General features: G+C 39.8%; 1 protein-coding gene across 1 annotated transcript in view; it reads right to left on the bottom strand.

The window, feature by feature from the left end:
- Window positions 1–27387, bottom strand: part of niban2b (niban apoptosis regulator 2b) — a 43358-nt gene extending 15971 nt beyond the window's left edge. The window contains exons 1-5 of the mRNA XM_028034005.1: window positions 27149–27387; window positions 5622–5752; window positions 3755–3883; window positions 3562–3667; window positions 3234–3401 (exon numbers count right to left, since the gene is read on the bottom strand). Of these exons, the coding sequence (XP_027889806.1) occupies window positions 3234–3401; window positions 3562–3667; window positions 3755–3883; window positions 5622–5752; window positions 27149–27203 (589 nt within the window). The 5' untranslated portion in view covers window positions 27204–27387. The remainder of the gene's footprint in view (window positions 1–3233; window positions 3402–3561; window positions 3668–3754; window positions 3884–5621; window positions 5753–27148) is intronic.
- Window positions 27388–27855: the final 468 nt, after the last annotated feature.

Below are 27855 nucleotides of genomic sequence, written 5' to 3'. Positions count from 1 at the left end.
AGTAGGAACAAAGCTCCTGTTATGTTCCTCTAGGCCAGGGCCCATACATTGCACAGTGAACCGAGAACATTACTGATCAGGGAAATGTGTTTGTGCATCAAACAAAAGATTTACATTCTTTCACACTTTCAGTCGCATGCTATTTTCTCACAGAGTTTAATAAAATTTCTGGAGAGCAAATTACATGTTTTTCTCTCAAAAATACAATGACATGCCTTAGTGAAGTAAAAGGAGTGCAGCCTGAATTGTTCATGGTACCTGTGAGATGCTATCCATATTATCATAAGCCAATAGATACAACAGAAAGCATTGGCAGGATGTTTGTCTGAACAGGAGGTATTAAGTGCTTTGGTTCAATAGTACGCTTTCTCATGGAATCGGACAAATTACTCCTCAATCCTATCGATCCTGCGCTCTGGCTGAAACACCAGTTTGTGAAAGTGGAGTAGTTGAGGCTATTCTCAACATAAATAACACACCCATGGATTTCTGATCACTCACACAATATTTTCATGTTGAGAGGTGGCCAAAATGTTTGTCAGGAGGCTTGTGACAAAAAGGGATGAAGGACATGAGGCAGAGAACAAAACGACATGATGTTCATCATGCAACTGCGGCAATAAAAACTGACGTCTCCACTTTGGCCCAACCATGCAGAGCCCTTAAGAGTAAGATGATATTATGAAAAGTGAGATGTGGAGATATTAGTGCACAGAGCACAGAAACATCAATGGTCCTAAAGTGTGTGTCTAAACTGAGAAATTCTGTGCATAATGAGCCACACCCCATTGGTGCCAACATCCCGGTTGCTTCTTCTGTAAGCACACAGAGCTGTGATCACACTGAAGCCACTTACATGATGTGAATGAAAAAAAATTAAAGGAAGGTTGGTGGTTGAGTCTTTTTATTGCAAAGGGCTGATCTGAAAGGGGCAGATGAGGCCTTTCTTTTACAGCTGACACAGCGAACCTTTAGTAAGGGTGATGCAGATGGCTGTAATAGGACCAGCTTTTAGCCTGTTGCCACAGAACTTGAACGTCCCCCGTTGAATCTATGCTGGACGTATTGTCAACATCTAGAGTGTATAAATAAAAAAAATAATCTGAGGATATAAATACTTCATATTTTCTCTTTGGCAAACAAAAATAAGCTGAAAACAGGTCTGCTGTTATTCTGAATGCCATAATAGTGTTAATTACACTCACTGGTCACTTTATTAGGTACACCTTACTAGCCTGTAGAACCTCTGCTCCAGTCCGTATCTGTCCACCAACGTGTGCCAGGAATCTCCTCAGACACCTGAAGGTCCTTCTTCAGTGTTTCAGTCAGCTGGTAGTTTTATTTTAAACAGTTTATTTTTTATTTTTAAGTAGAAAAAAAAACAGTTAAAGGAGATGCAACTAAATGTTGCCAAGGGCCTGGATAAAAACCAGCTCTTACAACACAGAGCCATATGAGGGCAGAATAGGCAAGGACAATAGAACTGTTGTGTCTATTATATTACAGACTAAGGAATGAGCCATCACCTCTATCCACTCAACACAAGCAGCTGCAACGTCATCAGCACACATCCCCTGGTTTTGTACCAAATACACAGAAATGAAAAGCACTGTTTAAAGACGATGACTTCACCACTGCTAGGGAAGTTGCTGTATTTCAACAGTTTGCCTCCAGCAGTACGAGCAGTAAACAGACCAAACATTGCTCAATAAGACTGAGCCAGACGGCTCTCATGGTAGACTGAGTTTGGAAGGCTGTGAGCCACTCCTATCAAAATGGGTTTTTAGTTTTGAACACCCACAGACGTGATTAAAGAGATTTTGTTTCATTCAGTTCACTCAGTGTTTGTGTCTCATAGGATGTTTGCCTATTTGTAAAGTGTTTCGCTTTACAAATAGGCTAACTGTGACTTACTGGAACTGACAGGTTTCTGGCTGACTGATTCACTACTGCCCTTTGGCTGGTTTCAGGATTCACTTCAGGTTTAATTTCTGAATCACAGAACAAAATTCGGAATGTGGTAAACATCTCTTAACCACAGATATGGAAAAAAAGAGAATATGTAGAACAAGTGGTAAAAGCAGTAAACAGACTTTTTGGAGCTACAAAGCAGTGAATATGTTCAAGATAAATGGACTGCTCAAAGCATTTTACACCATAAGGTACATTAACAGGAAGGAAGAACAAAAAGCACTATATTAAGCCAGTCCATTCCCTTAAATGAATGCAGAACATTTGGTAGTTTGTTATTTTAGATGAGGTGTGTGTTAACAAAGGGAATTGTTGCTCTGCACCAATCTGAAAAGTTTCTATCTGTCTAAAGTTGGAACAGTTGGTAACAGAAGGAAAATATCTCATAAAATTGGAAATTTTCCCAGGAGTTGATTTCCTGGTAAATTTACCCAGGGATTAGCACACGCATTGTTCAGAAAACTCACAAAAGAAAAAAAACAACTAAAAGCATGTTTAGTGTTCATGGCAAGACAGTTAGAAAAACACTGAACAAGTAGAGAAACCTTCTCTAAGAATATGGTCATGCGAATTAGGCTTCTAGTACTGCATTCGATCAAAAGAAACGACTTTTTAATTAGAATACTTTGGAAATATGAGACCAATGTAGAAATGTTTGGCCAAAGTAAATAGTGTCGCATTTGGCTAAAACAATGGACATCTGCACAAACTCACTATGCTCACTGTCAAGCATAGTGATTGGAGGCAGATGATTTGGGCTTGTTTTGCAATAGGTCAGTCAACGGTCAAATGTGAGGCTCTTTGTAAAAAGGTAGAACTGTGACTGGAACTGGGTCATTAATACAACAATAACCTCAAACACTTCAGTAAATCTGGAAGAATTTTGTTTCTTTCTTTGTTAATTAAACAGCAAATTACTGATCGGTTCTTCAGCAGTCATTGGGTGAGAGGCGGGCCTGGAAGGTAGACTACTGCAGGTCTGGCTCGGGGCTGTTAATGTGTCAATAAAGTATTTCTGATTCTGATTCCAGTATTTAACTCATTTAAGATTTGGTGCTGAACAGACAAGAGATGCTGTAGCTATTCGCTCCAGCTGCAGAGAGTATGCTGCTTCCTCTAGTTCCTCTAGTTGAAAAAAAAAAAAACTACCTATGATAATAAAATCAACAGTCCTAGATTAGCAGTAATATTTGTATAACTCAGTTATCAGTTGATGTATTTAATCTAGCAGTCTCTGTCGACAATTAGCTGGCAGCTCTTACCATCGTTTGCATGTCTAACACAGTCCTGAAGGACAGCATGCCACTTCTGCTGCTCTTTCTCCGTCTCCACACAGAAGAAGTAGTGTCGGCCGTAAGGATGCCACAGCATCAGAGGAAACTGGGAAGGAAACTTTAGGAAGGGAGCGCTTCCCACCTTGGCTTTCACACCTGAAATAATGTATGAGACGCACAAAGCAACACACTGAACATTACATAGTGACATCACAACAGAACAGCACTGGGTTCCACTGTCCTCAGTGAAAATCCAACAGCTTCAGCTGACAAAGGCACCCAGCAATGGTGTCTCAGGTACCAATGCAGTACTCACCAGGCAGACTGCTGCTGATTAAGTCCATGTACTGCTCCATAGAACTCAGCACTTTGTAACCAGCACAGTTAATGGTTCCTTTGGGAGGGAGGTGTTTGTCATAAGCCTGGAAGGTAAAAAAGGCAGCAGGTGTGTTAATGCATCAATGAAGCCAGTCGGCATCATCTTAAGCTGTCCAGTCAGTCTCGCTTACCGCTTTGTTGTCGTAGTAGCTGATATTGTAGGTGTCAGGGACAAAGAGGAAGCGATTTCTCCATTTCTTGTTCTCTTCCAAGCACTGGAAGATTGATCCAGAGAAGATGGATTTGTTCTCCAAAGGGTTCTGTGAGAAATAACATACTTTAACTAAAAACTGAAGGAGAACCAAAGAATATCCCTTCATCCCGTATTTAAAAATAAATCTACATAAAAAAGTAAACCAATTTTACAGTTATAGTTCTTTTTTCTTTACCAGTAGGTACCATCCCAGAAAAGTCAATGAAACTCTTTGAAGTCATTTGGTTTTTCAAATGACTTAAAAGTCTGACCCATGGGACAGACCTTTGCATAAATGTAAATAAGGTACAAACACAGAAAGCATTTCCATGTAGCCTGGTTCTATGTGAAGACTTATATCAGACCTTAACTTGTTAAACATCTACATGTTTTTTTTAGCTGTTCAGTCCTGCAAATTTGAAGATAATGCTTGTCTTGTGTTTGCATAGACTTTTTGGAGCTACAAAACCTTTTGCTTAATACTGAATTAACATCTGTGCAATGGTAAGAAATGACAAGTTTTTGTACCACAAGTTACAAATGACCTATGCAACCTGGACTGAACATTAGGCATTACTCTTAGCACGGCCTGTGAATTCTGCAGCATTCTGCAACAGGTGAGTTTGTGAAAGAAACTTTCTGTTGCCTGATAGGCTTTAAACATGAAAATAAAGTTGGGAACAGACTACACCAGTTTAACAGAGTGAACCTCAAGTCTTTTTAGAATTTGTGACTACTAACAGACCGTTTCCATTTCATGACAAGGATTGAGGATCACAGACTTAAATGGCTAATGGATCACAGACTACATAATCGACTAAACTAAATAACTAAAGTCAACTGGACACATTAGACTCATCAAAATGAGAGTGACAGTTTGATGGAACAAACATACCAGTAGGTGGTGGTAATAGATGATACTCTCAGAATTCAGTCAGATTACACACATGAAGAAAATTATTGGTACTCTTCTATTAATGACCCAGAAGCCCACAATGGTAAGGCTGGGCAATAGATTAAAAACAATATATTATAATAGCTACACGATCAACATCAATAGAAAAAAATACATTCAATATTACATTCAATAATTCCAGGGGTGCCCAAAGTCGGTATCCTGCATGTTTTAGTTTTCAGCAGGTCAATGTTCTTCTTAGGCCTCTAATGAGCCATCATTGGATCCAGGTGCGTTAAAATAGGGAGAGAACTAAAACATGCAGGGTGCCGGCCCTCGAGGACCAACTTTGGGCACCCCTGGTATATTCCATAAATTCTAATCCAGAACTTCACGTCTCAAACTGCAACCCTTGAGGGCCAGAGTAACTTGCACCTTGCCCTGCACAATTGAATTAAATGGTTAAACAGCAGAGAGACATCAAGAAGTTGCAGCCTTGATGCCCGGAGTCTGAGACCACTACAGCTGATGACCATCTCACAGCCAGCTAAACTGGCTGTGGTCTAGCTAACTCCCCATAGCTAGTCTATGGGGAGTTAGCATCAACTAACTTGCTCTCTCTTTGGTTACCTAGCAACAAAATGTTGAGTAACTTGTGCACCATATTCAGTCTTTGGCCGCTTTATTAGAACTTTATTATGAACCCTACTGGTTGATAGGCTTATTCTCTACGGCTTTTATTTACCTTCTTTAAGAAAAGACAACTTTTTTGTATTTGCTTTGCATGCACAGGAATGTAAGTTGCAATGACTAACCCTTGAGAGTGCTTTTTGATGTGCCCTCCATGAACTGTCTCAATATTCACAGAGAATAGGATAACTGTGTGTAGGGGTGAGAGCGAGTCCCTTACCTTGCGCTGTAGTAGCTGTGGCTGTGGGCCGCCTCCTCCCTCCATGTCAAAGCGAACTTTGTTGAAAAGAGCTACAGCGTACTGTTGCTCATACAGATGCCCAAACTCAGCCATCATCACCCCAGTCCGGGCTGAAATACAATACAGAGCAGAAGTTAGACTCCCATGGCATCTATACAGTGTATATTGTTTCATAGACCATAATTCAAACAAAAGAGCACAATAGCTTCAAGCGGTGATGACTTCTCTGTGAGGAGATCTCACAAACAGACATCAGAAGTGTTGAAGAACAAGGTAGATCACCATCTACCTCACTGGTGTGGTGCAAACCAGTGAAGTAGCCTGCTAAACACTGATATTTTTATGCAACTCTAACCCCAGTGAAAATGATTTATGTTTGAGAACAAGGATCACATTATTCTACTAAGAATCCTGCTGGTTACAAGATAATGTAATCTCATCATTAAAGCCTAAAGAAAATGTGTAAACATTCCTTATACTGAGTATACCCAACTTGCTACAATTAGTCAAAATTACTCTGCTACATACTTCCACTGCCTGTAACCATTAATGACCTGACCCATACTCAGTCTTTGAACAAATATGGAAAAATCACCAGATTTTTGTGTGTGTGTGTCATAAGGGAAATGAAAGTTCACTGTGAAATCATGTGAACAAAAAAATCAAGTGTGCAAGAACAACATGGGTACAGAAGCAGAAATAAGTTTTTTTAATACAGGAGGATGAAAGATAAAATGAAGTGAGTACACTGATGATTACAGCTAATCAGTGATTATCTGCATCTTTAGGTTGAATTCAACTTGACTGCTTTGAGCAGCAGGTTTGCAGGTCCTGAGCAGTGCATACTGCTGTCTGCTATTTTTTTATGACAAACAGCATCGATCTGCAAATAGGGGAAAGCTAAATAAAACCAAAGTTGGATTGTTTTTTGTTCTCAGCAACCACTATAGTTTGCTGACCTCCCAGAAATAACTACACCACTGTTTTCTCCTTCTAATATTTACCCTTTGGATATCTTGGTGGCCTTTAAAACCTGTAACTTAGCGTCTTCTGTGTTTTGATCATGAACTGCCACCCTAGAAACATTTCTTAATTTGTTGGACATGGAAGCCAACATTCAGTCCAGAAGACAAATCGGTAGAACTGTTGGGAAACATTTATAGTGATGTAGTGGTGCACAACTATATTCAAATCTGATGCAGTAGGAAAAGTAGAGACAACTGCCACTACCCACTGAGTGGAACAGCAACTAATCTATGGGGAGTGACTAAATCCAGACATTGATGCTTTCCAAGGAGCAACAGAGTTCATAAGTTTCCACATGCTTTCCACTTTCAACAAACACTCAGAACTTGTAAACCTTCATGGCCCCTTAAGAAATTCCTCCCAGTGCCTGCACATCAGGAGATCCAATAGATGCTTTTTCCCTTCTAGCAGAAGGAAATCTGAACTTCATTGATAATCCCGGGAACAGAAGAGACCAAAAGTAGTGTGAATAAAGACAATTATAGATTTGAATCCACTTGTTCCTGATAAATAAGAAATGCTTTTGCAGTTATTGAAGGATCAGAAAGGTATGAAATTTCTAAAACTTCTGAAACTGTCACTCACTCCCAAATTTCACAAAAGCCTGAGTCTTAATCTGTATACCGTTAGTTTGTTGTGATACCTTTAAAACACCCACTTTAACAGTACAATTTTCCTCAATCAAAAACCATTCAGGGATAGATGATACTAATGTTCTTGTCTCATCTGAGCGCAACTGCAATAAATACGAGTGTTAAGTCCCTGTATGACCAGTGCCAGAGTCTGCTCTGCATTGCCAGCAGTAAGTTGGGTTCGTTTCCAGTGAGAGTTGGACTGAGCCAAGGCTGTCCTTTGTCACCGATTCTGTTCATTACTTTTATGGACAGAATTTCTAGGCACAGCCAACGTGTGGAGGGGATCCACTTTGGTGGACTTATGATTACATCTCGTTTTGCAGATAATGTGGTCCTATTGGCTTCATCAGGTTGTGATCTACAGCTTTCGTTGGAGCAGTTCGCAGCTGAGTGTGAAGCAGCCGGGATGAGAACCAGTGCCTCCAAATCTGAGGCCATGGTCTTGATCTGGAAAAGGATAGAGTGCCCTCTCTGGGTGAGGAAGATGACCTACCCCAAGTGGAGGAGTTTAAGTAACTCGGGATCTTCTTCAAAAATGAGGGGAAAATGGAGCGGGAGATTGACAGATGGATTGGAGCAGCGTCTGCAGTCAAGCGGGCGCTATATCGGTTTATCATGCTGAAGAGAGAGCCGAGTCAAAAAGCGAAGCTCTCGATTTACTGGTTGATCTATGTTCCTTCCCTCATCTATGGTCATGAGCTTTGGGTCATGACCAAAAGAACGAGGTCACGGATACAAGCAGCCAAAATAAGTTTTCTCCATAGGGTGTCTGGGCTCTTCCTTAGAGATAGGATGAGAGTCTCGGTCATCCAGGAGGGACTCAGAGTAGAGTCACTGCTCCTTCACGTCGAGAGGAGACAGTTAAGATGGCCCAGGTATCTGGTTAGGATGCCTCCTGGACACCTCCCTGGTGAGGTATTCGGGCACATCCCACCGGCAGGAGGATCAGGGGAAGGAAAACCAAGGGCACGCTGGAGGGACTATGTTTCTCGGCTGGCCTGGGAACGCTTTGGGATACCCCCGGACTTCACTCTCCCAGAGAAGTCTCCTTTCTGAAGCTGCTACCCCCGCAACCTGACCCAGGACAAGCGGAAGATGATGGATGGATGGATGAATGCCTCAAATCTGATTTCCAAAATTAAATCTTTAATAAATGGCTGGACTGAAAATGTCCAACAGCAGAGTGAATGAAATAAAAATAAATGATTTCTTTCTTATGGGCTTAGATTGAACCCGACATTATTGTATTTTTAAATAAGTTTTTTTTTTTTCATTGCCAGAATTATACAAACAGTATGTATGCTATGAGAGGATGACAGCCATGTAGGTGTTCCTGGAACGTTCATCAGGATGCTAAGTGATGCAGACAAATTAAGCAAGGCAAACAAAGACATTAAACTAAACTAATAATGTCTACTCTGATACAATTCTAAGATTAAATCACTGAAGTATAAATTGTGTTTAGCTTAAGGGTAAAAGAGCTCCCATATGCTAACACGCTTGTCTTTTAGGAACTGGTCCTGGAACACAAAGGAGGATTATTGAGTGAGGTACTGATAGGAGCTTTAGCTGATAAAGGAATCAAATGGAAGAAAGATGTGGAGGTTACATAAATCCTGAGGAAATGTCTTCACTTTTGTCATGTGGGAAAAGCCTGGAGACTTGTTTCACTATCTTTGTTGCTTTCAGAACAGAGCCAAGCACCAATAAAAACACAATGCGTCCTCGGATTGACCTCTTCAACACTCCAGAAAAATGGTATTGGACGCTGTTGAAAAAAGGATGTTGAGCCCACCCACCCTACATAGTCAGGAACCCAGAATGAATTGGATGCATTCATCCAATCACTGAGATTCAAAATTAAATTCCATCTGCATTTTGTGGGAAGGATGCTTCCCAGCTGCCACTGCAGCAGGGAGGAGGATGACCAACTGGAGCCCATCTGTTCTGTGTTGTGGCTAGAAACACAGCTTTTACATTTTGTAGCTGTGTAATTAAGTGTTCTGCTAAAACCATTAGTTATCCCTATGTAATTATAATTTATTGGCCAGATATGAAGAATCAAATTGATGAGAATTCCAGGGAATGGTTAAGCACTGCAAGACAGCATATTGTAGAACTTGAGTATATATACAGTATATATATATATATATATATATATATATATATATATATATATATATCCAAAAATGTGCAGTCCTTGGCACAGGACTGCAATACTGCGCAGAACCCTCAAGCTCCCAGGCCTCTGGTAGAGGACCCGAGCTCAGAGGATAAGAACCACCCGTGGTGGGTGAGAAGGGAATTTTATATATATATATATATACACATATACAGTACAGACCAAATGTTTGGACACAACTGTGTGTCCAAACTTTTGGTCTGTACTCAGTTCAGACCAAACGTTTTGGTCTGTATTGAGTACAGACCAAAAGTTTGGACACACCTTCTAATTCAATGGGTTTTCTTTATTTTCATGACTATTTATAAAGGCAAGAAATCCCACTTACTAACCCGACAGGGCACACCTATGAAGTGAAAACCATTTCAGGTGACGACCTCTTGAAGCTCATCAAGAAAATGCAGAGTGTGTGCAAAGCAGTAATCACAGCAAAAGGTTGCTACTTTGAAGAAACTAGAATATAAGGGGTATTTTCAGTTGTTTTACACTTTTTTGTTTAGTGCATATTTCCACATGTGTTATTCATAGTTTTGATGCCTTCAGTGTGAATCTACAATGTCAATAGTCATGAAAATAAAGGAAACTCATTGAATTAAAAGGTGTGTCCAAACTTTTGGTCTGTACTGTGTGTGTGTATATATATATATATATATATATATATATATATATATATATATATATGCGGAACCAGTACAGCTCTTTGTACCTAGTGTGTCATTCCCTAAATGAGAAGTTTAACAGTCAGAAGAGGTCAGTATGATGAAAGTTGAACTCTTTTCTATTTTGAACTTTGTATCGCTGCTATTGAATGTATTCTTTAGGCAAAGAGATGTGGAAAAACACCATGTTATTGTTGTCTGGCTAACTGACAGGAAGCCTCAAGAGGACTGTGATCTTTATCTTAAAAAAAAAAAAGTAAGAGCATGTTTAACTGCAAGTTGGTCTGGAGTAGATTAAGGAGTGTTTACACATATTTGCCATTTTCATTTGTATTGGTATTTTTGGCATGGGTCCTGCCTGCTTGTATGTTTTTCTTAAGCTTTCTCACCCATCATTCCCTAAACTCCACAGCATGTATTATGTGAACAGAACAACAGGACAAATAAAAGTTTCATTGTACTGAACATATAATACACTTCATTGCCAAATGTATTTGTTTGCCTGTATACACCAATATAAAAACTTAAGTGACACATCCCATTCATGTTTCAGCTCAACTTCTCATCTACAACAGCTTAAACTCTTCTGCAAATGCTTTATGCAAGACTAGACAGTGTTTGTGTAAATTCTCTCTCACTTCTCCTACAATCCCATCTGTAAGGTTTATCACTGATGTTGGATAAGAAAGTATGGCTTCTTTTCTCTGAGGTGAAAGTATTTTCTCTCTCTTTTGTTAAAGGGGTAACTTTGTATGTTAAATGGAGAAAGAGCCATAAAATTTTAAAGTTCATTTGTGAGGTGACAAACTGATGTTGGAGGAGAAGGCCTGGCTCTCAGTCTCCACTCTACTTCATCCCAAAGGTTTTCTATACTTCCATTTTCTTATAATACAGCCGACAGTTGACTGCAGAATATTTAGGAGTGAGGACATTTCACAACTGGATTTGTTGCACAGGTGGCATCCTATCAGTTCCATGCTGGAATTCACTGAGCTCCTGAGAGCAACCCATTCTTTCACAATGTTTGTAAAAACAGCCTGCATGCCTAAGTGCTTCATTGTATTCACCTGTGGCCATGGAAGTGATTGGTACACCCGATTCCGGGATGGTTGGGCAAATACTTTTGGCAATACAGTTTACTACTCGGCTTTGTGGCCCATTTTGGTAATTTCTGCCTACATGCCGCCCTCAGTTAAAGCTTCACACTTCAGCTGATGTGTTTACACATAATCAAGATTTTATTAGAGAGGAACAAGAGTTAGAGGGGACTGCATTGTTCCTCTCAGAAGGCATACTTACAGTCAGTGTGCATTTTCAGAGCTGCATAGAAGTGAAACTCCATTCCAATGAACATCTGAGAACTAGAATGCTCAAAATAAATAACTTTAAATAAAGCTGTTTTTTTTAAGTCAGACATGCCACCAACCCAGGGGGACTGCCAGGAATCTTGGGGCCCATAACAAGAAATTAAATTGGGCCCCCCGTGCAGGTGCTCTTACAATTTCTTGAGTCTGACCCATCAAAAGCCTCACAATTTTAAAGGCTTGCAACTGCCATGCTTTCTTTGGTTCAAAACTGATACTAGTACAATATTTACTGCTAGTGAATTTTACCTGCAACAGTACTGTATGCAAATAGGTTGCTTACATTTTTTTTATTTTTAGTTTTAGCTTACTAAAAGGTCTCTCCCTACCAGCAACAGTCACAGGCAACGTGCAAAATATACATAAGGCAATTCAGACTTCTCAAAAAATACTACATGGTTGCGTTTTGTTCAAGCTGCACTATATAACTTTAATAAAAAATATCGCTAGCCTAATATTATAATTGCCCAAGTCATTTGTTGGACAAATTGTGATGTCTGCCTGACTTTATTTTCCTACCACTGCTGCATCATCCTGCCTTATTACCTACAGTGTATGTCCTCAGCCAATCAGAACTCGTACTGACAAGTTTTGACTTACGCGTTTTTGCGGCTACTTACAAACATGGCACACTGCCTGAGAAACAGGGCTCTGCTGACCACAAATGAAGTATTGGCTCTTCTCTTTAATAATAATAATAATAATAATAATAAATTTTATTCAGCAGCACCTATCAAAACACCCGAGGACACTTTACTGTTTAATTTGCGTTTTTAATGCTGTAAAGAAATGGTTGATTATAGATTTGGAAAAAATTATAAAAGGCGAGTCATACAAAAGGGTGAATACTTTTTACCTACCTACAGCAGTTTGTTTTCCCTGATTGTCCAAGGGAAGGGTTCAGCATGCACCACTTTGGCCATTAGAACACTTGCCATGAAGCTCTCTACATACTGTCCTTTACCTAATCTGAAGACCACATTAAGTTAGGAAGTCTGTTGTTTCTGCAGAAAGTTAGTGACTTCTCCTGCACCGGTGGAGGATTTTATACATGTGGACACCATTATATCACCTGAATTCAATGAATTCAGGTGATATAATGGAGGAGGAAGTATACTTATGGTATTATAGTGCATGTAGCTGATTGAAAAGCAACTGTGAATGTAAGGGAGAAAATTATTATGGAAGCCAAGAAGGACGTCTAAAGTGCAGTGCTGCTTGGTTAATGTTTAGTGTTCATGATTTTCTTTCCACAGACATAATTCTGAGAATACACATCTGATAAAATGGTTCTGCACACTAGTGAAACTGGATCATTTTAACCACTAAATTGTGCTTCTTAGACAAAGAAAATTACCCATATCATGGAATCAACAACCTCCTGCCTTTCTATGGTGCCCACAAACATAAGAATGTCTGCTTTGCACCAAAAATTCTGCAGATTGAAAATTCTTCCATTCACTTAGATCCTCATTTACAGGCTTTGAAAACAGCAAAAATCAAACCTCATTTGAAATCCCAATCCAAACCTAAATATCAATTTATTTTGGGTCCATAGGTAACCTAGCCTCATGGACTGTGTGGGCTTCCAGATCATATAGCTGGGATTGCAGAATCAAACAGGACATGTCTTACAACTCACAGCCTCAGTGGAGGATTTGCGAAAAAGAATTTTACATGGTCTGAGTTCAGGGTTGTGATCCCCGTGCATGCTGACCAAAAGCATTCAGTGCTTTATGCAAACCCATCACTAGGCCTGTCACGATAGCAAATTTTGCTGAACGATTAATTGTCTCAAAAATTATTGCGATAAACGATAATATTGTTTGAAGACCTTTTTACACTGATTTAATGGAAATGATGTAATAATGCATGCGATTTCCTGCCAAAGATAGATACACTTTATTTTCAAAAGAACACTAAACACTGGAACTGATCAACAATATAAACAAAACAACCAAAAACAAAAATAAAATGGATTCTCAGTCTCCATTAACAAAAAACTCACTTGAAAAAAAACTAAACAACATAAAGTCAAAGTGGAAATAAATACTGCATTCAACCAAAAGATTATGAAGTCTGTATATTATGTTGCCCTTCAGTAATAATTAGATTTAAATAGAGAAGATGGGCACATCCACTACCTGATGCAATAGTTCACACTACATGATTTTTTGCTCCTATTTTTCCCCATACAACAATCTTAGATCGTTGGTCTTTCTAAGATTGTGTGGTGTGTTATGGTAGATCGTCGTTGCTGCTCCGATCTAAATCAGGGGTTTTCCCCGACTGGGAACTTAACTCAGCCTGTTGAATGTGACAGGCAGCCAATCAGAAAGCGCGGATTCTCCTCAGTGTTTTCTGAGGGGAAATTACGGAGGGGAATCCCAAACAGCTGACACGGCGCAACCCGAAGTCCAGCGGACATTGGAGATGATATGTGGAAACAACATTAATGTTTATTCAACATGCAAATAATATAGAAATGACAAGAGGAGGAGTTGGAGCGAAATTGCTACCGCAGTTGATAAACCCGGTAACTTTTCAGCTGTTCTTCGTTAACGTGACGTAAATAGGTTATAATGATTTTCATTCAGTCAGGACTTTACGCTGACACTAGCCACATGCATTGCAGGTAGATTGTAGTAAAGCATTGATTAATACCTGGTTTTAAAATCAGTTAACTGAACTTGTAGCCATTATTTTGTGCCCATTGTTGGACACCACACGGCAGGACCGTTATGTTATACCTAGGATTTCTGTGGGCTCATGTGTGATCACTCAGGTTTTGAAAATGTGCCGACAATCGGCCGACAGCTCTAAGATCGTGCAGGATAAGATAGTGTGCGCTGGGCTTTGCACTAAGGAAATGAGGAAGGGGGGTTCAGTGGAGAGCACCGGAGTTGAACCTTTTTTCATTCAGTGTCATTAACAGAAAGAGAAAAAGGCCGGAAGAGATGATAATGCCGATAATTAAAATGACGTTGATAGTTTTAATTTATCGTACGATTAATTGATTTATCGTTTATGGCGACAGGCCTACCCATCACACACCAGCATGTTACTGTATTCATCTGAAACTGTAATTCAATACATGTGACTGTCACTGGAGGAACAGATGATGTCTCTATTCAGTGTGAACCGACTGACCGACCAACTGCTGCTTCAATCTTTGCCTTGTACTGTCACACTGGTAAGGCTCCACAATATGTTGAAATTTTGCTGGTATTGTTAAGTTACTTTAACAATACCAGCAGATCAGTTATTTCTGATACTAACAGAAATAACTGCTGCCATAAATACTATAGCCTATATCTAAATATGTGAGCAAAAAGTATTCAGGCCATCTTTGTCAGTAGTATATTTGGTGAGGTTTGTTATTTAATGCAGCAAATTATATTTTAGAAAGACATTAAAATCTTCTGGGAAAATCATCAAGTAATCCCAACTAAGAACTAGAAGCAGCAGATGTATCCAGATGGCACTTTGTGATTAAAGCCACGTGGTTGAGATGAAAATAATCAACATATTTTTTTTCCAGTTAGAGAACAGAAACCCAAGGCAGAAAGACATCATCATTTGGTTCAATATTTGTTTATCTTTTGACAGTCATTTCATCATTGTGACAACATCATTACTGCATGTTCTCCTACTATTGTTCAACCTGACTGTTGGTCTTTGATGTTTATTCCATCTCTGCTTCTATAAAGCTCTTTGATTTTCTAGAGTATAAAAGGCATTACACAAATAAACTTTCTTTTATATACTGTATGTAAAGACTGTGTAGAGTGCAATTTCCTGGCCATCTAAGGTATTCTGTAGATAGTCAAAAGATCAACACAGTCCAAGAGGCTGTAGTTAAACATAAATATCTGAGAAATTGTGATTCAACAGATCCAAAAATCACATGGAGAGTGAGGCAGGGCCACATTTCAAACAGCTGGGAGTAACAATGCAGTCATCCCTGACACATTAGTCACACAGCACCAAGTTCCTCATGATAACTACATAAGAGCACTAGGAGTGAGAAGCTCCCCCCCCAAACCTCACACACTGGGAGGACCAGTGTTGAAATGAAAGCTCTCAGTGTTCTTTACTTTACAACTCATCTATTCAGCTTTAAAGTTTTAGTTTTGCTGTTGACTAAAGCAACTACTTTAGTCAAATTACGCACAAGAAACTTTAAGACTTAGCCGATGTTTGACTTGACTGGTTCCAACTGGGTCACAACTGAATCGGACACAGAAACACACCAGGACAAGATCATGGAATATTTACTCTTCAGTCACATTAAAACCAGAAGAAAACTGATGAGGCGAAACAGAAACGTCAGTAACTATATTTTGGATAGATCACATCAACTGGTTATACAGTACACTCAAATTAATATGCAGTATTTGACTTCCACTTACTCATTAAGTCTTCATGTACCTGTCATAAACCTGACACTTCATGATAGGTTCTTCAAAGTACTACAGGCTTTTCTATGCATCAGGAGCTTCTTTTTCCACAAAATAATTCAGCAGCTTTATATTTACAATTACGAGAGAAAGACTGTCCAACCTGTTATGTTTTGTGTTATAGCAAGGGAAGGCAAGAGAAACTGAAGTACCTAATTCATTTCAGTTTTCTTTAAATGGAGCCAGTTCACAACAAAAGGTAATCAAGAGATTTTATAAGACAATGGGTTTCAGTTCGTGTGCAGTTAAATAAAACCCATTTCATTACAGTCACAGTCAGATTCAAATTCAATTCCAACTACAAACCACTGAGTTCTAATATAATACAGTCGTTTAAAGCAGCCTGTATGCTGTAAGCTGATGACATTTCATCATGTCTAAGAACAACAGCAGCCTGTACTGGTGCACTCAAAACCTTTTTTCTTAAGCCATCTACAGCAAGTTATCTGATACATTTTCAGATAAGGGTTAAATTGAATAAGACATTAGGCATATCATTTATAATAAATATGTTTTATGAACATATAAAAATACCTTTTGTCCCTTCAGTTTCTTCATTACAACAATCTATTATAAGAGAATTCCTAAAATTTTACATCTTGCAGGAGGTGTGCAGGATCACCCCCTGCACAGTGGGGTGAGAGCTGTCAATTATATATGAGCCTGATTGACAGTGGCAAGACCCTCCTCCTGGCTCTGATTGGTTGTTTTTGCCTTCTAAATTTTTCCTGGCTGGTGATCGTAGTTTAGTGTGAGAAAACATATGTAAACACAACCTTACTTTGACTCCTGTTATAGCTCTGTGTTGACGAGTGAATGTCAATGTCAATTGATCTAGCCGGTCATATAAATGCTTAGAACAGACCAGGTGAGAGGCAATAAAAGCCTGAATTACCTTCTTGAGATCTTGAAAAGAGAGATAAGGCTTTGCTTTTGCAATGACAGTTGGTAAAGCTTGATTTAATAAAAGCACTTTTCTGTCTGTCTGTCTAACCCAAGGGTGTCAAAAGTACGGACCATGGGCTGGAACCACCAAAGGATTTAGTACGGGGATAAATGCATTATCATTATTCAATAATGATTATTTTGTCTTTTTCAGTAAACATCAGGAGTGCTGTGTTTTAGTCAAAGCAGACAACATGACGCAACACTACGTCGGAACTAACAACAGATGGTAGCACTGAGCTTCAGGTTCTGTAATAAGCGTTTGGTTCGATCAGTTTATCAGCTTTTTTTTGTTGGCCCTGGCCAACAAAAAAATAAATAAAATAAATAAAAAATCAACAAAATATATTTGTCAAAAAAGAGAAAAGTAGACACAGAGTGTTGGATTTTTCAAGAAAAATTGACTTCTTTGTAAATGTTCATGGAGGTGAATGGAAAACCTGTGTGCCTGTAGCCAGTTCCGGTGCTTAAAGAATACAATATTCAGTACCACTATGAAGCTCAAAATGACTAAAAAAAATACAGCAGCTTGCACTGAGAAAACAGAAGAAATGAAATGTTGGTGAGTCTGAGGAAACAACAATCTGTTCACACACGGAGCCGAGAGGCCAGTGATTCTGCGGTGAAAACCAGCTAAATAATTGCTAGTCAAATTGCCCTAGCATCAAAGCCGTACTGTGAGGGACAGTTCATCAAGAACTGAATGCTGAAGGCTGTCGGAAATTGTGTGTCCTCAGAAGTGACAAGCTTTTGCCAATATTAGCTTGACGAGAAATACCGTGGCAGACAGGATATTAAACGCTGCTCAGTTCAAAATCAGAAGAATTCTCTGAATCTAGAGCTAAAACAATGTTGTTAAAAAAATCTTAAAAGGGTGATCCGTGGTGGCATGACCTAAAACATGAAGGAAGTCCCTCACAAAGATCAAGGGCATTTAAAAACATTTAGCCTTCCTACGCAATTTCCATCTCCCTTCAATGCTACGTCTGGAATTTCCTCCCATTGACCTAAATTTCTACAGACGAATTTCAAATGGGCCAATCAACAAACAGACATGAAGAAGAAGAAGAATTACTTTATTCATCCCAGCAGGGAAATTATGTCGCAGTTACAGCAAGAATTTTTTATACACAGATTAACACACACACGACGGGAGCTGCGTCTGCAGGCAGCCAGCTGAGCCGGCGCCATTTTTGAAGGAGGACATGCGGCAAAGGTCGTCGGGACCGGGAGTCGAACCCGCGACGTCCACGGGTCTAAGGCCTCCAAATGTGGGGCGTGCTAACCCCCTGCGCCACCACAGCACGACATAACATAGATGCTGATTTTCTGAGCTGTTTTATAATTGTAATTGTAATCTGCCTGTAGTTTTAACAATGGTAGCAGGGGAAGTGAACAAAGCCCTTCAGTCCATGTTAGCCACTCTTCGAAGTATTGAGCAATTACAATCGAAGCAAGAGGACTGTACAAACGTGTTGGTACCCCTTGGTTAATGAAAGAAAACCCACAATGGTCACAGAAATAACTTGAATCTGACAAAGGTAATAAAAAATCTATGAAAATGGACAAATGAAAGTCGAGGGTCAGCATCCTGCATGTTTTAGTTCTCTCCCTGGTGGTAGTAACAACCTTCTCAATATGTCGGTGTTCTTCTTAGGCCTCTAATGAGCCATCATTTGATCCAGGTGCGTTAAACCAGGGAGAAAACTAAAACATGCAGGATGCCGGACCTCGAGAACAGACTTTGGACACCCCTGGACCAAAGGGACGGGTTAAATCAAGGTGTGTACACTAATTAGCATCACTGGTGCCCCCATCCCCTTTCTCTCTGCCCTGTATATCTTAGATGAGCGTCTGTTCCCCAATGCCTGATTCAAATGACTTCATGCCCTTCTCTGCATGCCATCAAGTGCTGCAGAAGTCTCTTAATCACCCACTTATTCAAGTCAGATGTGTGGAAGAAGGGAAACACCTCAAACATGCAGGCCAGTGGTTCTTGAGGACTATGATTCAGAAACAAAGCAAAGCTTTGTAAAAGCTACTTTCTCCAAATCTTTGGAAGAAAGTTTGGACATAGGCCAGCAGTTTGAGAGAACAGTTGGGTCAAGGTTGTTTTTTTTTCTTCCAAAGGAGGGTACATAGTGCATATAGATTTAGCATTACCACAAACTGTAATATCATAATAAGTACCAGAGTTCTCTGTTAACAACCAAAGCAAATGGAACAGATAATCTCTGTGGTTAAAATAACAGGAATACCATAGACACATGTTAAAACATCCAGTGACAGCGTCTCCACACAGTCCCACATTCCACAAATTATGCCTCCTGTTCCCCCACCGCCCTTCCACCCTGTGTACTTCAGCCCCAGAGCACAGCATTTCAGAGAGCAGTGTAAGCTGGTGCTGTGCATCTAGCTAACTCTTTGTTGTGCTCCAGCCAGCTGCCAGATTAATTGTCCCTGGGGCCTCCATGGTGCTGAGGTCATCTACAGTGCTGTCTTCCATCACTGAGGTAACCGGATCACACCAATAGGGTGTTCTCCTGGAATCTATTCTTAAAACTTAAGGTTCATTCAACATTCTGAGATTACTGGGCTCACAAAGATCCCCATTCCTCTAACACAGACTAATGAAACCCTCAACTTAATTTTACCACATTCCACCCCATTTTCTCCACACTGCTTAAATAACATTCCACTGAGATAGACCCACACACTGACTCATAAATAAAGCCTGTGTTCCCACAGTGCTAATGGCAGCACCAAATGTTTAGCTGAACTTCAAGGCAAAAATGGAACCAGGAACATAAGAATGGATGTGAAATAATTACACACCAATGGCTGAGCTCAGGTTCTGTTGTTATGACGCTGGTGAAGACTGCAATCTGGTGGTTGTGAAATACTAGGATTATCTTGACGTTGAAGAAGAATACTAGATTTTTACAATGTGGTGGATGTGCCTTGTTGCAGAACTGTGTGTTTAACTAGTTAACATCTAGTGAGATTGAAGCACTCGAACTGCTTTGATTTTAATAAAAACAGCTTTCCTCAGTCTGTACCCTCCCCCTCATCCATACTCTCTGAGTTCCCTCATGATGCAACTTTCTTGAAACTGTCCTATTTTCAGGGGTTACTTAATGGGATCACTTATAGAAGATATCTGTTGGTGCAGGGTTCTCAAGGATTTCCTGTTTCCTGTTCTCTCACCCACCAGACTGTTATTGGACCAACAATTTCCTTTTTCTTTCTTAATGTTGTTGCTGCTCTTTTCACTGGTATCCAAGATAGCATTTTAATATCTCTTTGTCATGAAATGGTGACAGTTTCATGACAAAGAGACAAAGAGCCCACCAGACTGGCTCTTTGTCTGCATGGGACAAGCCTTTATGACTGTTCAAGGATTATTTCATTGTTATACCACCTTTGCTCTTTTGTGGTAAAAAATTCGGACTCAGGTCCCAGATTAAGAAATTTACTACACAAAAATAAATAAATAAAGTAATTTATGTGATATAGGTATGTGGAGCCCTTCATGATGAGGAGTGCCCTCCTCATGCATCATGTTGTGTAGAGGTCTGAGGTGCAGGAAAGGCTACCCCCAGGGTCCTCTGTGCAATCGTAACCACTACAGAGCCATCCTCTCAGCAGCAGTGCAGCTGCTGTGCCACACGTTGATGCAAGTGCAGAGGACGCTCTCCACCACACAGCGATAGAAGCTTCTCAGAGTTTCCAAGCCAAGCTCTCTGCAGCTTCCTGAGGAAGCAGAGATGCTGGTGGGCCTTCCTGACCAGACGGGAGGTGTTGGTACTCAAGGTAAGGTCACTGGATATATACACAACCAGGTACCTATAGCTGGAGACCACCTCCACAGCTGCTCCTCTGAAGTACAGAGCTGAAATCCATCACTATCTCCTTGGTCTTATTCACATTGATACAGAGATTATTTTCTCAGCACCACTACCCCAGATGTTCCACCTCCTCTCTGTAATTAGACTCATCACTGTTCATGATGCGTCCTACTACTGCTGTGTTGTCTACTTGTTGCTATGGTGTTGTTACACATGTGCCTTTAGAATCCATGTTTTGTATAATATGACTAGAACAGGTTAGCCACACAACACATGCAAGTTCAACTGATTTCTTTAACGCAGCTGTTTAAACAATTCCTATCAGATTTGCATGTACCACACTAAGCTAACATCTGAAGGCAGATGCAAGAAGAAGATGTTCAACTCATATTTAGTCCCTCCAGTTTTTGCAGTTCTGTGATCACAGGAATTCATTCAAAAAACAACAAATTTCTGCATTTTTCTGTGCTACTGCATAATTGTGAATTTATTGCAATTTTTTGGCAAAAATGGCCAAAAATATTAGTTTAAGTGACTGCTACCTACAATATTCTTCTTGCTTTTACTTCACAGCTGCTTCAGCCTTACTTGATGTCAAGTTATAGTTTGTGACCCAGGTCACAACAAAAAGTCACATTTAGCATCATAAACAAGCTGAACAAACTGAGCAAAGCAGAATCCATAGGTTCTCCATGAGAGTGGGGGATAATTATCTTGCATACCATGTAATAAAGTATTTTGGAAGGTCTTTAATGTGGAAAAAATAAGAATTTTATTTTTCCACATTGATCAATTTTCCAAATAATCAATTTTGATTCCAAAAAAGAAGTGTAAAATTATGGAAGAAGCAATATCCAGCTGTATAGAATCCAAGCTGATATAAATGTTATTCAGAACAACCTGATTCCTTCCAATCACACTCTTATCAGATTCATGTACATACAGTCAATGGCTTCACAATATCAGGCAAATTAAACAATTTTCACAATGTCCCCATTACTAGCATTTCAGCCACCAAAACTATGCATTCTGTGTGGACATCACAGCCTGGAAGAGTCCATTCAACAGGCCCCATATATTATTGTCATGCACAGTTGCATGCATGGAATTTTAAATATACTATGTAACCTAATATTGCATCCAAGCATCCGTTGGCAGTGACTAGTGCATATGTGGAAGTTGCAAAGGTAACTGGGACTTGATATATTATGTTGTACTGAACAATCAAAACCAGCTGATTGTATAAAGATAAAGTAAACAGCTGAAGCCCAACTGATTTTATCTAGTCTCTGACCTTGAAGCAATCCCTCTGTCTCACTGGGGGCTGAATGACATTAGGAAAATGTAACATTGCATTTTTATTATTGGCATGATGTGTTAATGAAATATTGAACCCTGGCAGGGACTGGAGAGGCGTGAATGCAAAACCAAACTCTGATGCAGACCAAAAAACTAAATTCTGGTTAGCCTATGAACCTAGGTTTTGGTTCTGTGAATTCTGGTGCAGTTCAAATGCATACGTGAATGTCAAGCGGACCCCAGACTGCTCTAAAAGCAGGAAGTGGACTACATCGCAGGGCCTTCTGGGTCAATCAACCCAAACAAATGCAAGAGTTTAGTGCTAGAGGGAGAAATAACTGGTGGTCTTTTACCAAGCAAAAGAGAAAACTACTCAAATCTGATGCTACTCCAATTTTGTTTCTTAAGTCTTCTTCAGATGTTTTTGTCTCATTTCCTTCAGTGGTTCTTGGTGCAGCGCTACCTCAGACAAGGGGTGAACAGATTTTTCAGTTAGTTTGGATTGTTTGACAGTGCAGTGTAAAAATAAACCACACCAGCTGAAAATGTAACAAAGTTTCAATTTTAGTCCCTAGTCAAACCAGGTCTTCCAGACTATGAGGTGTGAAAACACTGTTATTTTCTCAGACAGTCATCATAATTTTCAACTTCTCCTTCCATCTGCTGCTCGCATTCAGTGCAGATCACAAAACCATCTGCAAACATTATAATCCTGAGGACTTCTGCTTAACCTCATTTATTAACTTGCAAATAAGAAAGGACCCGTAGCACCGGAAAGAAGAGCAAGAACAAATGTCTCATGGTAGAACTCAAACCTAAATAAAAATTAATAAACTATTCTAATCTGTATAAGCATAAATCATAAACGGTTGTATTAGAGCATAAAACAAATTCTAAAAAAAAAAAATTGACCTATTTAGTAAGACAGGCTGTGTTACTCTTATTCACACACATTAGTTTTAATTAAGAGTAACCGCTCCAACCAAGAAATCCAAGCATAAATTTAAGCAACAATGCATGATACAGATTTAATTAAAACTGTAGTTTTTTTTTATTGATTCAACTAAATTAGCAGCTCTTTTTGATGTGATGAAAAGATTCTAGTTTGAACCTCCATGGTTCAAACTGTTCTTCCCAAAACACAGAAGACTGATAACACAATGAAACCCTTAAAAATGCTTTGTTTGAGTGTATATCGAGGCCTCCGACTTTAACACATGCTTGCTCATCATGCCCGTTACTAAACGGAAATGAGAGGTTAGTCACATGACCTGGGCCATGTCCAACCTACCACACACCCCCTCTTCCCCTCTCCAACTGCAGTTGACCTCGCCCTTCTGCATACGAGGGAAGTTGAGTACAACTGCTGATTGCTCAAACAGGCAAACCTCCTCCAGGACTCCCACGTCTGTTCTTATCAGTAAGAACAGCGTTCCCTGCAGTGGGATGACAGACAAGCGTGGCTCATCCATCAGCAGAGTAGGAAGACACTTTGTAAAATATGCAAGGAAGTTACTTTAGTTTTTAAGCAAATTATTCAACCAACAGATTCTTAAATCTGAAACCAGTGCACCACACCCTATTACCAACTTCAGCAAATAGACCAAACTTGATTCCTGTGGCAAAGATTTGCCTGCTGTAATTATGTTTATTGCTTGCATTAATCCCTGAGTATAATTTATTATTTCTGATCAAAATTTGCATCCACCAGAGAGGATAGTAACTTTAAAAAGTTTATGATTAAAGCAAAACATTCCTCTATTAACCATCCCGTGTTCTGAATGGTCTAAATACAGACCATTTATTTCAACAATTGAAGTTATGTCATAACGTGCAACTATAAGATAGGTGCTCACATGATAAATGAAAAGATTTATTTACTGAGAAATGTGTGGACAGCTTTGTATTTGCCTGTGGGAAATACGCTTGATGCATTGTGGGAACTATTTTCCTGACACATATTACATTGTGGTGGACTCATTTCTCCTTATGGGGACTGAAGCCTGGTCCCCACAAAGAGAAATGCGGTTTTTGGGTCAGGGGTCAGATTTAGGACTATGATTTGAATTGAGTTTTGGGTTAGGGTTAGGTATGTGATGACTAGGTTTGGGGTTAGGATTAATCTGTAGAAATGAATGGAAGTCAATGGAAAGTCCCCGCAAGGACAGGGAGACAAATGTGTGCTTGTGTGTGTGTGTGTGTGTGTGTGCTTAATGATAAATCCAGGCTGGCACTCGGCTCATCTCAGCTGCAGAGACTATGTGGCGCAGGCTGTGCAACTCAAGGCCAGGAAGTTTCCATCCAATCCGTACACACACATGCTCACACAAACTTTTTCATGCATTCCTCAGATTCCACATCTGATAGATTTTTGTGGGTCTCACTACAAACAGGCCACTAAAGGCAGACATGATATTTGGCTTGTAACATGGCATCTGCTGTCCACATCTCTGGGCAGCAGATGCCAGAGAAGCGGACAGCTCTAACAGATCCAGCTCATGCCTTAAATAGGTGCAGTGCCGAGAAGGGGAAGTCACTGTAGCAAAGAAAAGTAATACTTAAAAGCATCAGCAAGTCACCAGGCCACAGTTACAAAGTCTGGAAGTCTGAGCAGAAAGGATAACATTTCTGCTGGTTTTAGTCTCTTACTGCAGATGGTTACTGTTGTTCTCTCTAAACTTTACATGTATCTGATCATTTCTTTTCTTGAAAGGTACTGCTCACAAGGAAAGCTTTGCTCAGTTAGAAATGAAAGGCACTGTCACATGTCCCATCTGTTTATAGCTGCCCCTTTCTGTTGCATAAAAACAGGTTATGCAATTAATTGCAATATATTTTACAAAATGTAACCAAAACAATATCACTATTAGGTACAGGCCTAATTTCAACAGCTCCCAGCAGTGGGAGGGGTGTGCCCATTGTCCATTCAGGTTTCACAATTGATGTGTTGAATGTTTAATTCCAGACAACTGAGTCATAATATCCTTTGAATCGACTTGTTTAATCATGTGTGGATAGTTGATCCAATGTTTGTCCATTTTCTGGGAAAGATATGTTATCAGGATGGGAAGAAGATAAACTGTTTGGGTTCTGGGGAGTATTGGACAGTAGTTTACTGGAAAAGTTTGGATGCAGCCATATCATGGTGGTGGAGTTTTTTTTAACCAAACCAGTTGCAGTGGTAATCTGGTGCAAGTGAATGCTTGTCAATCATCCATTTTCCTGTTTTCACATCTCATAAGCTCTGAATTTTCAGTAAGCTTCATCAAGCTGGCACACTGCGTGTGTCACAGCCACATATTGGTGACTGGTTAAAAATCAGATCCAGTTGACTAAAACTTCAACAGAGTTTACGCCTCCAGGAAGCAATTGTTTCTCAAGCAGAGGGTCCAGACCTTCTGTATGAAGCAAAGCATAGAACATGGAGCTAGTTCTTACCAAGCTAATCTGGAAGCAGGGCCTCATATAAACCAACGACCAAATAAAATATTATGGACAGAATATTTAAGGGTTATTAATCAGTCCAGTTAAAAAAGTAAAAGAGGGAAAAACTGATATTCGCATGAGCAGCACAACGTGGTCTTATTTTTACCTGGTTTATTTTAGGGATGGTCATTACACAATGTGGAGCTGCAGTTACATTCCTCACTTTACACAAAATAAAATGATACAAAACTGTAGCAGTGAGATGACTGACTGGTTGTGAAAAACCAATCTCCTCAGACGCCTTGGGTGAGTCTGTTTTCCAGATTTTCCAAACTTTTGTTCAGATGAGCTGGACAAACAGATCTGCTCCATTTAGGTTCCATCTTTTCTACTGCAGGGAGCTTAATACCAGTCAGTGTTAGGGATGATATCAATAATCTCATAGCTGATTGTATATGTCCACTTCCATACACTGTTCTGGAAGCTTATCTACTGTGCTCTAGAGCTGACTTCACCAGGACACATTCCAGCAGGCCACATGAGGAGCTGAAATGCTGGTATCTTCATGGTTCATTTTAGTTTCAAGGTAAATCAAGGAAAATGTTCAGGCCCCTATGCATCAATTATACATACAGCAGGATCTGTCCTTGCCACAGAGAAAACAATGGTTACCAGGATTTAAACAGTGACAGGCTTTGGCCTTGAAAGCATGATTCCTTTTCCCTGACTACAGCCCTTTCTGTGAAGTTAACCTTGGTTAATAAGCTGTGGTAAACTCAACAGAGAGGGTGGGGCTGGCTCTTCCATAACACAAAAGGCCACTTTCACCTATCTGCATGTCTGCTACTCAAACACTGAAACTTTAGCTGACCTGGAAACTCAGCAGTATGTCACTGACTTTTAGTTGATTAGTTTTTCCAAATGAAATCCACAGAAACCTGAAAATTAGGATTCAAACTCTTTAAAGGGAAACTTTTGCTCAGTTACACATAAGATTTTAGTGCTCTTCCCTTAATCAGTAGAACTAAGATGTATTGATAAGCAACTTGAAATGTTGTCAGAAACTGGGACATAATGCATCTTAAATACCAAAATGATAAACCAACAGAGATAATAGATCCAGGTATGCTGGCCTAATCTGTCCTGTGTCTTTTACAATATGACTGATTAATACTACAGATAACGGCCAAAAATATTTTGGCGTAATGGGACACACACAAAACTAAGCATGAGAGCCAGCAAAAAGAGAATGAAACGTAACCAGTTTGTAACTTAAGGGGTGGGGTGGGGCCACGGGGCTTCATCTAAAAAAGGTCAGAAAAAGAGAAATGAACACAATATCTGCTGTGTTTATTTCAAAGTTCAATGGGATGAATAGTTGTGAAAAATGTTTTATGCAGTTTTTAAAAGGAATACGAGCAGGGGTACACCATAGGTCTTCAAACTGGTCTGTCTCCACCTCCTACTTTCTTCCACACTTCAAACCTGGTTGGTATAGCCACCCAGCATTTTAGTACGACTCTTCAAAAGAATCAAACAGACTGCCCCTCTCTGATAATTACTCCACTAACATTTCTGTCTGGCATCTGAACCTGAGGAGGATCTCTCTGTGAACCGCACATGGATCAAACGCACCGCGCAGTCTGGTAACACGCTCCTCACCTGAGATAATCTCCCGCTTGGCTTCATCCAGGTGACTGGAAACAACGTCCCCCATGGCAGAAGAGAGTCCAAGTCTCGATCTGACTCCACAGTATGTCTTCAAGAACACTTTGGAACAAACACGCCTCTTCTCCACCGTAACCCTGCTGACAGCAGCGTCCCTGTAACAGGCTCCAAGGATCTGAGTGGCACGGCGAGGAGAAGGGAAAATGACTTCCAGACTGATTTCCAAATCTCCAGAGGAGTTTTTTTCTTCTTGAAGAGACACACCCTCCATTAAAAGTAGGAGGGAAACTCCCACCCTCCTGTCTGCTTTGGTGCGTTCAAATCATGTAGGGAAACAGCGCTTCTCATCCTTGTTTGAAGAGTTACCGTCTATCGTCTTATTGGTCAAATTTGGAAAGAAACATAATAATAAACACATCAGTAAAATGTATTTTTTTAAAAAGATGCTCATCAGCAAACTCACATTTTTAACATTAGGATTTTGTTCAAATGAATGTACAGCCGCATCATTTATTTTACTTAATGAATGATTGAAATAAAGGCACTTATATTGTCCAATAATTTATAATCATCAATCATAATTAACTAAATTGTTTGTTTTGATTCTAGAAAAAAAGCGAACTTGCGTTTTTCAGAAAATGTGAATGTGATGTAAGACCAATAAAAAGGTATAAAGTACAGCATGGCTGGCTCAAGATAAA

This window comes from Xiphophorus couchianus, chromosome 12 (genome assembly GCF_001444195.1).
Source record: "Xiphophorus couchianus chromosome 12, X_couchianus-1.0, whole genome shotgun sequence".
In the NCBI taxonomy this organism is placed as follows: domain Eukaryota; kingdom Metazoa; phylum Chordata; class Actinopteri; order Cyprinodontiformes; family Poeciliidae; genus Xiphophorus; species Xiphophorus couchianus.
Note: the sequence above shows the minus strand (reverse complement) of the source record. Positions and strands in the feature narration are given on the sequence as shown.